The sequence below is a fragment of the Octopus sinensis genome, linkage group LG22, assembly GCF_006345805.1.
Source record: "Octopus sinensis linkage group LG22, ASM634580v1, whole genome shotgun sequence".
Lineage (NCBI taxonomy): Eukaryota > Metazoa > Mollusca > Cephalopoda > Octopoda > Octopodidae > Octopus > Octopus sinensis.
Genome location: NC_043018.1, coordinates 22717707 through 22728777, shown reverse-complemented (window position 1 = coordinate 22728777; position 11071 = coordinate 22717707). Strand labels below are relative to the sequence as shown.

Genomic DNA, 11071 nt, shown 5'->3' with positions numbered 1-11071 from the left:
TGCTTTGCCTAATTTGTCTTGCCCACAAGCCTTCCCCCCCTCTCTGGTATATTTCTTAATTTCATCTCATTCTCAACATATGGATTAACTAACTCTTGATCTACTAATTGTATTTTTTCTCCCCCCCCCCGCTTCTGACCCCTACAACTGTTCACCCCATCACCTTTTGTGATGGGTTTCTTTCAGTTTCCATCTACCAAATCCACTCGCAAGGCTTTGGTCGACCTGAGCCTATAGTAGAAGACACTTGCCCAAGGTGCCATGCAGTGGGACTGAACCCGGAACCATGTGGTTGAGAAGCAAGCTTCTTACCACACAGCCATCCCTGCACCTTTTCAAACTTTCTCTATGGCAATGAATGGGGTCCTGTCTTCTTATCTGCAAACTGTAACTTTTGTCTCTTCTCTTTACTTTGAGGTCTTCTAGCTTCAATGTTCTGCTTTGTTGTTACTTTTAATTAATTTTTTAAAACTTGTTTCTCAGTCATTGTTCTGTGGCCGTGTTGTGGCACCACCTCAAAGAGTTTTGTCGAACAAATCAACCCCAGTGTTTTCTGTTTTTTAAAGCCTGGTAGTTGTTATTCTTTTGGTCCCTTTTGCGAAACTGGTAAATTACAGGGATGTAAACAAACTAACATTGATAGTCAAGCGATGGTGGGGTATAAACACAAATACACACACACACACATAATATGTATGTGTATATATATATATCATCATCATCATCATTTAATGTCTGTTGTCCATGCTAGCATGGGTTGGACAGGTTGACCAGGGCTGGTAAGCTGAGGGGCTGCACTAGACCCCAGTCTGATTTGGTGTGGTTTCTATGGCTGGATGCTCTTCCTAACTGTAGAAATTATACCAAGTCAGACTGGAGTCTGGTGCAGCTCTGGTCAAGCCATCCAACCCATGCCAGTATGGACAGTGGAAGTTAAAAGATGATGATGATGACGATATATATATGTATGTATATAATGTACTAATCCGTCATAGAAAATTCAACAAAAAAAGTACTCCATTTGGCAAGAGATAAATATTATTGTTTAAAGGTGACAATATATGTATTAAAGAGCTACTAATAGTAATATATATATATATATATGTGTATGCATATATATATACACATATATATATATATATATACACACACATATATATATATATGCATACACAATGGGCTTCTCAACAGTTTCTTTATACGATATTCATTCACAGTCTGAGTAGATTCATTGTGGAACAACCATAAACTCTGAAACTATGAGAGTCCCTACCATTCTGTAAATTCTTCCTACAATACTCACAAGGCCAGGCATTTTTGAGGGAGGGCACTAGTTGATTACATCGACGATACCCCAGTACTCGACTGGTACTTATGTTGTCAACCCTGAAAGGGTGAAAAACTAAATCAACCTGGGTGTAATTTTGAACTCAGATCATAAGGCTGGAAGAAATTAGTCTCTAAGCATTTTGTCCGATGTGCTAATGAGTCTGCCATCCTGCTTTCTTTTACCATTCTATAAATCATTTGTTTGCTTGGGTTGATGTTGGTGATGCGAGAGTGATGGTAGAAACTGTGAATAGGATGAATGAGTGTGATTGATAGAAGAAGAGATAGATGTGAGTGATGGATGGTAATAGAAGTGGCTAAATGACAGGAGTGAATGACAGATATCAACGGAGGGTGGACAATAGGAGGAATTATGGTAGATACGCCTTGCAACAGGCAAGAGAACCAGGATGGTCTGGATTAGAGGTGGTGGTTGGGGGTAGCATGTTTGAGAGGTGCGAAGACCAGAAAGCTCCATAGATATCTCTAGTTATGCTGGAAAGTATGGTGCTGTGAGATAGAGAGATCCACCGCTTCCTCTCTCCCTAGTGTCATTGACAGCCAAGCAATTGAAAGATGAAGGCAGTAGTTGCACAAGTGAGAGGTATAAGTGATAGGCGTAACGTATGTGTATATACTCTTTTACTCTTTTACTTGTTTCAGTCATTTGACTGCGGCCATGCTGGAGCACCGCCTTTAGTCGAGCAAATCGACCCCGGGACTTATTCTTTGTAAGCCCAGTACTTATTCTATCGGTCTCTTTTGCCGAACCGCTAAGTGACGGGGACGTAAACACACCAGCATCGGTTGTCAAGCAATGCTAGGGGGACAAACACAGGCACACAAACACACACACACATACATATATATATATATATACATATATACGACAGGCTTCTTTCAGTTTCCGTCTACCAAATCCACTCACAAGGCATTGGTCGGCCCGGGGCTATAGCAGAAGACACTTACCCAAGATGCCACACAGTGGGACTGAACCCGGAACCATGTGGTTGGTTAGCAAGCTACTTACCACACAGCCACTCCTGCGCCTATATATTTATGAATGTATATATTAGTGACTGTGGCAGGAATATTACTGAGAGGTTTTATTTATGCCCACTTAAATGTAGATGTTATCTTAGAACAAACTATACTGTGGTACATATGAGAGAGACTCTCTTATTGGCTTTTGGGACATGTTTGTGTGTGTAAAGGTTAGAAATTGTAAGTATCTTGGACGTTGGCTGATGAGGAATTAGCTACGAATATTCTGTTGTTTTTGTAAAAATTTTTCCTGTTGTGTTTTTGTTAAATTTTGTGTGTGTATGTGTACTGGGACATACAAATACTGAAGCTGGTGTCCAAGTGAGTGACCTCTGGTCTTTGTTAAGGCACCCCTGTAGGAAAAGGCCAATTCATATATAAGACCTACTGCTCCACTGAGCCAGATAGCTTGCACTTGTCTATAGGTTTCTTGGTATCGCTAGTGAGAGTCATTGTGGTGTTCTGCAAGCTGTACTTGACTTCAAACCTTTGTGCAAGCATGGCTGAAACTTGTTAGTGATGGTCATGCTTGTATAACGAATAGACAGCCATCATATGTGTATATATATATATATACTCTTTTACTTGTTTCAGTCATTTGACTGTGGCCATGCTGGAGCATCGCCTTTAATCGAGCAACTCAACCCCGGGAGTTATTCTTTTCTAAGCCCAGTACTTATTCTATCGCTCTCTTTTGCCGAACCGCTAAGTAACGGGGACATAAACACACCAGCATCCGTTGTCAAGCAATGGTAGGGGACAAACACACACACACAAACACACACATGCATATATATACATACATATATACGACGGGCTTCTTTCAGTTTCCATCTACCAAATCCACTCACAAGGCTTTGGTCGGCCCGAGGCTATAGTAGAAGACACTTGCCCAAGGTGCCACGCAGTGGGACTGAACCCGGAACCATGTGGTTGGTAGACAAGCTACTTACCACACAGCCACTCCTGCGCCTATATATATATGTATGTGTGTGTTTATGACCTTACGGTTAAGCTGTTGCGCTCACAAACGTGCGATTGTTATCGTTTTGATTCCTGGACCAAGCGATGCGTTGCATTCTCGAACAAGACTCTTCATCTCACATTCCTCCACAATCACTGTGACATCTGATGCATGACGCACTGTGCACACCTGCACAGGTAATTTCAATTTCATGGAGGGTCTGAACTAATGAGCAGTGCAAACATTCTGATCACTATAAACAGTTGTCACCTGTGTAGGTTGCTTGGCAACAGATTGCAGCATCCTCATCTGTTATTCATGACAGGAGAGTCCTCCATACACACATACATCCATAAACACATTCACATATTCTTTTATTTGTTTCAGTCATTTGACTGCGGCCATGCTGGAGCACCACCTTTAGTTGAGCAAATCGACCCCAGGACTTATTTTTTGTAAGCCTAGTACTTACTCTATCAGTCGCTTTTCCTGAACCGCTAAGTTATGGGGATGCAAACACACCAACACCGGTTGTCAAGCAATGGTGAGTGGACAAACACAGACACACAAACATACACACACACACACGACAGGATTCTTTCAGTTTCCATCCATCAAATCCATTCAAATGGCTTTGGTCGACCCGAGGCTTTAGTAGAAGACACTTGCCCAAGGTGCCGCATAGTAGGTCTGAAACCGGAACTATATGGTTGGTAAGCAAGCTACTTACCACACAGCCAATCCTTTGCCTCACAAAATATTAACGTTTGTTGCCATAATTACTCTTTGCTTCTTCTTATCATCTTTATTTCATCTCATTCTAAGCAATTAAAATTTACAAATGCTTTTGCTAAATTGTTTTGATTGCTATTAACAAGAACATGTTTCTTTACCTGTATTTAAAGGTAATCTGTTGATGTCTTTTACAGAAGCAGTTATGTAGAAATTCCAGTCGTAGCAGCCACAAATGGGAACTGAAGAATGTGTCTTAATACAAACCAAACTAAACTGAGGAGAATACTAACCACTGACTGGACTTGGTGGTGCTTACCAAAAACCAACACACCAAAAACACGAGACTAGGACGGTGAAAAATATATGAAAGAAAAGAGCTATTTTAAAAAGAAGAAACTGAAAAATCCACAGAAAAACAGAACAAAAGTAAAAAAGCAATAATAATAATAATAAAAATAATAAAGATATTCGTGAGTTGACTGTGGAATATTTTCAGATTTGAAGTGGTAACCATGATGATGGCAGATAACCGAGACGATGATGAACTTAGCATTCCAAGAGCAGCTTTGAACAAAATGATCAAAGAACTTGTTCCAAATATCCGTGTAGCTAATGACTCCCGTGAATTGATACTCAATTGTTGTACGGAATTTATTCACCTTGTCTCGTCAGAAGCCAATGAAATCTGTAACAAACAGACAAAGAAAACCATTTCACCAGAACATGTACTGGCAGGTATGTATGACTCTACTTTGGCTGTTTCATAACTGTATCTGATGAGATGGTTTATTTTAGACCATTTTAAAAAGCAGGAAGTTTGTCTCATAGAGTCAGAAGTGGTCCCAGGGCAGGTTGGTACTGAAAGGTGGCGAGCTGGCAGAAATGTTAGCATGTCAGGCGAAAATGCTTAGCGGTATTTCGTCTGCCGCTACGTTCTGAATTCAAATTCCGCCGAGGTCGACTTTGCCGTTCATCCTTTCGGGGTCGATTAAATAAGTACCAGTTACGCACTGGGCTCGATATAATCGACTTAATCTGTTTGTCTGTCCTTGTTTATCCTCTCTGTGTTTAGCCCCTTGTGGGTAGTAAAGAAATAGGTTGGTACTGAAAGGATCCAAATTCTCAAAGAAGTCCCTATCATGGCAACAGTCCAAGAATAGAAGAATGATAAAATGTAATCTTCTGACCAACTGACCATGTATTTCTTGTGAGATTTCTTTTAGCATTGGACAGTGATTGTATTTCTAAGTAAATTTACTGATTTTTTTTTCCATCCCTCCCTCCATCCATTTTCTCTGGGAGGATTCATTGGGGTAGAATCCTCAGATGTCTCCATAGAAACTCATTAGAAGCAAGTCATGTGGTTGGTAAGCAAGCTACTTACCATACAGCTACTCCAGCGCCTTATATATATGTGACTCATAAAAAGCACCCACTACACTCACGGAGTGGTTGGCGTTAGGAAGGGCATCCAGCTGTAGAAACATTGCCAGATGAGACTGGAGCCTGGTGCAGCCTTCTGGCTTCCCAGATCCCCGGTCGAACCGTCCAACCCATGCTAGCATGGAGAACGGACGTTAAACGATGATGATGATGATGATCCCACTGAAGTTGACTTCGGCCGTGATCCTTGCAGGGTCTATATAAAGTAAGGAGCAGTCAAATACTGAAGTCAGTGTAATCAACTTGCCCCCTTCTTTCAGAATCGTTGACCTTGAGCCAAAATTAGAAAGAGTTTTTAACACTTTAGCATTCAAATGATTCTGTCAAACGTTCAGTTAGTCAAGTGTTTTGTATTAATCATCAAATAGCTGAGAGAGTTTGCTGTTGTGATTGTTTATTTTTAGAATGACATTGAAGGATAGGTGTGAGAAACCTGATCTGGCTGGTTTGAACAGAAAAAAAGGGACAATGTTTTGGTCGGATATGGCCGGTTTAAATGCTAAAGGGTTAAAGTGGTGTTTGGAACATAAATCAACAAATGTTTGATTTGATGACAGGGTTTATTTTTAAACCAGTATTTCCCAACCTATTCCACCCCCCCAGGCCCCCACACCCCTAATATATCTTTCCAGAAAACTATATGCACCACCAGTGGTTGGGTAAAAACAACTTTATTACTCTTTACTCTTTTACTTGTTTCAGTCATTTGACTGCGGCCATGCTGGAGCACCGCCTTTAATTGAGCAACTCGACCCCAGGACTTATTCTTTTGCAAGCCCAGTACTTATTCTATCGGTCTCTTTTGCCGAACCGCTAAGTAACGGGGATGTAAACACACCAGCATCGGTTGTCAAGCAATGCTAGGGGGACAAACACACACATGCATATATACATATACATATATACGATGGGCTTCTTTCAGTTTCCGTCTACCAAATCCACTCACAAGGCTTTGGTCGGCCCGAGGCTATAGTAGAAGACACTTGCCCAAGGTGCCACACAGTGGGACTGAACCCAGAACCATGTGGTTGGTAAACAAGCTACTTACCACACAGCCACTCCTATGCCTTCTTAATATTTTATTACAATTTGGCATTAGGAAGGGCATCCAGCCGTAGGAACGGAACCAGGCCAAACCAAACTGGAGCCTGGTACAGCTCACTGGCTTACTGATTCCAATCAATCCATCTAACCCATGCCAGCATGGGAAACAGATGTTAAATAATAATGATGATGATGATGATGATGATGATGTGAGGGATGGCTTGGCCCGGCTGAGTATAGGTGTTATATGTTTACTGTGTGCAAAAAAAAGATTTTCACAATTCCTTGTCCCACAAAAAAAAAAAGGATTACTGGGCCCTGCCAGTGGGGGTATATCCCCAACGTTGGAAATCACTGCTTCAGACTGCTTTAAAAGGCAGGAATTTTGTATCATCGGATCAGAGGTGGTCCCTCCTGGGCAGATTGGTACCAAAAGGGTTAAAATTCTCAAAGATGTGACTCCAGAATGGCCACCATCTAAGAATAGAAGAATGATTAAATGCAACTTGCTGGTTGACTTTTATGTAATTCTTGTGGGTTTTTTTTCTTTTAGCATTGGACAGTCTTGGATTTAGTTCTTACAAAGAAGATGCTGTCGCTGTGTTAGAGGAAGCCAAGGCAGTTGCTGCTAAGAAACGGAAAGGAAGCTCACGTCTTGAGAACCTTGGCATTCCAGAAGAAGAACTTTTACGTCAACAGCAGGAATTATTTGCCAAAGTTAGTGGTTTTCCTTCTTTTTTTTTGTCATTTTTATTTCAAAAATGTTTTATGTTTTTCCTTTTCTAAATTTATCACCACCACCACCACCGTAATCGTCACCACCACCATCATTGTCACCACCACCACTGAACCATGCCTGTATCCTGTGGCCGTTGCCAGCGCCGCCCCGACTGGCCTCATGCCGGTGGCACGTAAAAAGCACCATCCATTCGTGGCCGTTGCCAGCCTCACCTGGCCCCCGTGCCAGTGGCACATAAAAAGCACCATCTGATCGTGGCTGTTTGGCAGACTTGTCTGGTACCTGTGCCGGTGGCACGTAAAAAGCACCCACTACACTCATGGAGTGGTTGGCGTTAGGAAGGGCATCCAGCCGTAGAAACATTGCCAGATCAAACTGGGCCTAGTGCAGTCTTCTGGCTTCCCAGACCCCAGTTGAACCGTCCAACCCATGCTAGCATGGAAAGCAGACGTTAAATGATGATGATGATGATGATGAATACATTTTTTTGTAATTATCTATTATTTCTCACATATTGAGTTATAAAACTGGAAGACACTTGCCCAGGGTGCCATGCAGTGGGACTGAACACGGAACCATGTGGTTGGGAAGCAAGCTTCTTTATTTCATCAAATTAGCCATAAAAGGCTTTACATAAATGGAAGCAGATGCGGGCTGGACAACAACACAAATGAAGTGAATGATGAGTAAAACAATGATATTGATGAGGGAAGCAGACGGCGCCCGATGATCGCTGCTTCCCGAAAACATTGTTCTTTTTCACTCTTTTATAAAAACAAATTGAGGTTGTAAACCTCAATGGGACACAAGGTCCTTTCAAATGAGGCACTAAGCCTCTTACATTTTTCACAAATGGGCTCCACGTCCTTACAAAATAAGGCACTTAGCCTCTTACCTTTTTTTACATCTCGAGGGAAGCAAGCTTCTTACCACACAGTCACTCCTGTGCTTGTATGTCTATCCTTATCATAATTTAACATCCATTTTCCATGCTGGCATGGGTTGGTCAGTTTGACCAGAGCTGGTAAGGCCAGGGGCTGCACCAAGTTCCATAGTCTGTTTTGGCTTGGTTTCTGTGGCAGGCTACTCTTCCTAATGCCAACCACTCCACAGAGTGTACTGGATATTTTTTACATGGCACCAGTACCTGCATCAGTACTGTTGTGGCCATTGCGCCTTATATATATATATATAAGGCGCAATGGCCCAGTGGTTAGGGCAGCGGACCCGCGATCATAGGATCACGGTTTCGATTTCTAGACTAGGCATTGTGAGTGTTTATTGAGCTAAAACACCTAAAGTTCTACAAGGCTCTGGCAGGGGGTGGTGGCGATCCCTGCTGTACTCTTTCGCCGCAACTTTCTCTCACTCTTTCTTTTGTTGGCCTGCTCGCTTAGCCAGCGGGGTGGCATCATTTAAAGGCTAAAACAATGCGAAACGCATTGTGACCAGCGATGTGTAGCAATATCTGATAGCCTGGTCTGTCACGGTGGTCACGGTGATATATATATACATACTGGGTACAGTGAATAAATTGTCGTCTAAATCAGTGGTTCCCAAAGTGGACAGTACTGCCCCCTTGTGGGCAGTGGAAAGATCTAGTGGGGTGTTGAAGAAATGTGGGATGATAATGGGATGGCCTAAATGGAGTGATAAATGTAAAAAAAAATATTAATAGGTTAATTAAGTTTTATGTGTGAAATACAGTTGTTTTCAATTTGTTGCCAAAAGTGAAAGGTTTAACCCTTTCGTTACTATATTTCTGACCAAAATACACCCCTTATGTGTTTCAATTAATTTCTAACATAATCATAAATTTAGTCTGGTTTCATTAAACAACTATAACTTTTTTTATTTATCAATATATTAATCTGATTTTTGGTAGATAATTTAATGAAATATTCTCAACCAATTCTATACTATAATTTTTGTCACAAAGTGACTCTAATTGCAGGTAGATACAGGTAAATTCAACAAAATATAAAATTATTAAAATTTTGTTCAAACATCGCTATAGAAAATGGGTTATTAGCTAATATTCAATTGGGTATACAACAAAATTTTACGATAGAATTTGTTATTCTGGGTAACTTTCTGATACCCATAATAATATTTATGGCAAAATAGTCTTAATTTCATTTAAGTTTGTGGGAAACCACTAACTATCCTTTCTTTCGCTTTGTTTACATTTAGTGTAACGGTTCGTTTCCGCCGTAATGATTTCAAATAGGCTCATTCGAAAAAGTAAAAAGAAATAGTCTAAGGCTTTACTCTCCTGGCTTGGTCCAGTTTCTTCAGAAAAATCACCGAAACAGTTTTTAAATTTTCACTCCATTCAGGTGCCAATTCATTTTCTTTATCGCTGTCGAAGCTCTCGGATTCACTGTTTTCACTTTCGGAAAATGAAACATCAGATTCATTATCAAATACCACGTGCTTTTTTTTTTCAGTCATAGAGTTAGATTTACGAAGGTCTTCAGTAGAAAATTCTTCGAATTCTGACTCGCTGCTTGATATAATGAAATTCGTATCCATTTTTTGTCAGAATTACAAATTTTGAAAACACAATAGGAACAAATTTCGGAAAAAAATCTCCCAAAATTCACGGAATTAAAATTACACTTCGATTATTGTACAAAACTGTAGTTGAACTCTTTACGAAGAATAATATGTTTTCACGAATGTACTAAAGAGATTTGCTCTGATATTCTCATTTAAATATGAATAGGTAAATACGGGCGGGTTTGGGCGGTTTGGTCACATTAACGAAAATTTTTTTCGGGCGGCTTTGGGCGGTTTGGTAACGAAAGGGTTAATAAAAATAAGTCCTGAGATCTATTTGATTTGTTTGATTAAAATCTTTCAAGGTGATCCTCCAGCATGGCCAGAGTCTTCTACCTGAAACAAATAAAAGATAAAAGAAGCCATGACAACAAACTTTTTGTTTCTTTTTTTTATATATATATATATATATATATATATAATTATTTGTTTTTTTTTTTTCGTTTTCTAGGCTCGTCTTGAACAGCAGCAGATTGAACAGCAACAACGACTGCAAGTGCAGAATGCGCTGCAACAGCAACAGCAACTGCAGCTGACACAGAAGAATATGGCACAATCAACAGACAGTCGAGAAGATGATGACGACGACTACTGTTAATTAAAAAGAAAAAAAAATAGGGGGAAAAAAAAAGCAAACAAACCCACAGACAGGAAATGTCCCCTCCACCACAACCATCACCGCCACCACCACCACCACCACCAACATCACCAACATCACCACCTTGTAATATTGACATAATCAGCAACAGACATTGATGATGACAACAACAATGATGATGATGATGACGGCGACGATGACGATTCATTTTTTATTACTTTTTATTATTATTATTTTTATTTTTTTAATTATTTTTATTAGTGGCGAGCTGGCAGAATCGTTAACTCGCCAGGCAAAATGCTTAGCGGCATTTTCTTTCGTGTCTACATTCTGAGTTCAAATCCCGCTGAGGTCGACTTTGACTTTCCTCCTTTCGGGGTCGACAAATTAAGCACCAATGAAATACTGGGGTCGAGATAATGTACTTATCCACTCACCCCAAATTTCAGGCCTTGTGCCTTTTGTAGAAAGGATTATTATTATTATTATTAAGCCAAATGAAATGTCCCATCTGGCATACAGACACTATCAAGAAATAGTGATGATGATGATGATGGTGGTGGTGGCGGCAGTGATGTTGATGGTAGCGATGACAGTTGTTATGGCAATAAGT

General features: G+C 40.5%; 1 protein-coding gene across 1 annotated transcript in view; it reads left to right on the top strand.

Moving 5' to 3' along the window:
- The window catches only part of LOC115223239 (protein Dr1), a 13132-nt gene extending 2631 nt beyond the window's left edge, over positions 1-10501 (top strand). The window contains exons 2-4 of the mRNA XM_029793735.2: positions 4267-4807; positions 7113-7276; positions 10312-10501. Of these exons, the coding sequence (XP_029649595.1) occupies positions 4585-4807; positions 7113-7276; positions 10312-10458 (534 nt within the window). The 5' untranslated portion in view covers positions 4267-4584 and the 3' untranslated portion in view covers positions 10459-10501. The remainder of the gene's footprint in view (positions 1-4266; positions 4808-7112; positions 7277-10311) is intronic.
- The last annotated feature ends 570 nt before the right edge of the window (positions 10502-11071 follow it).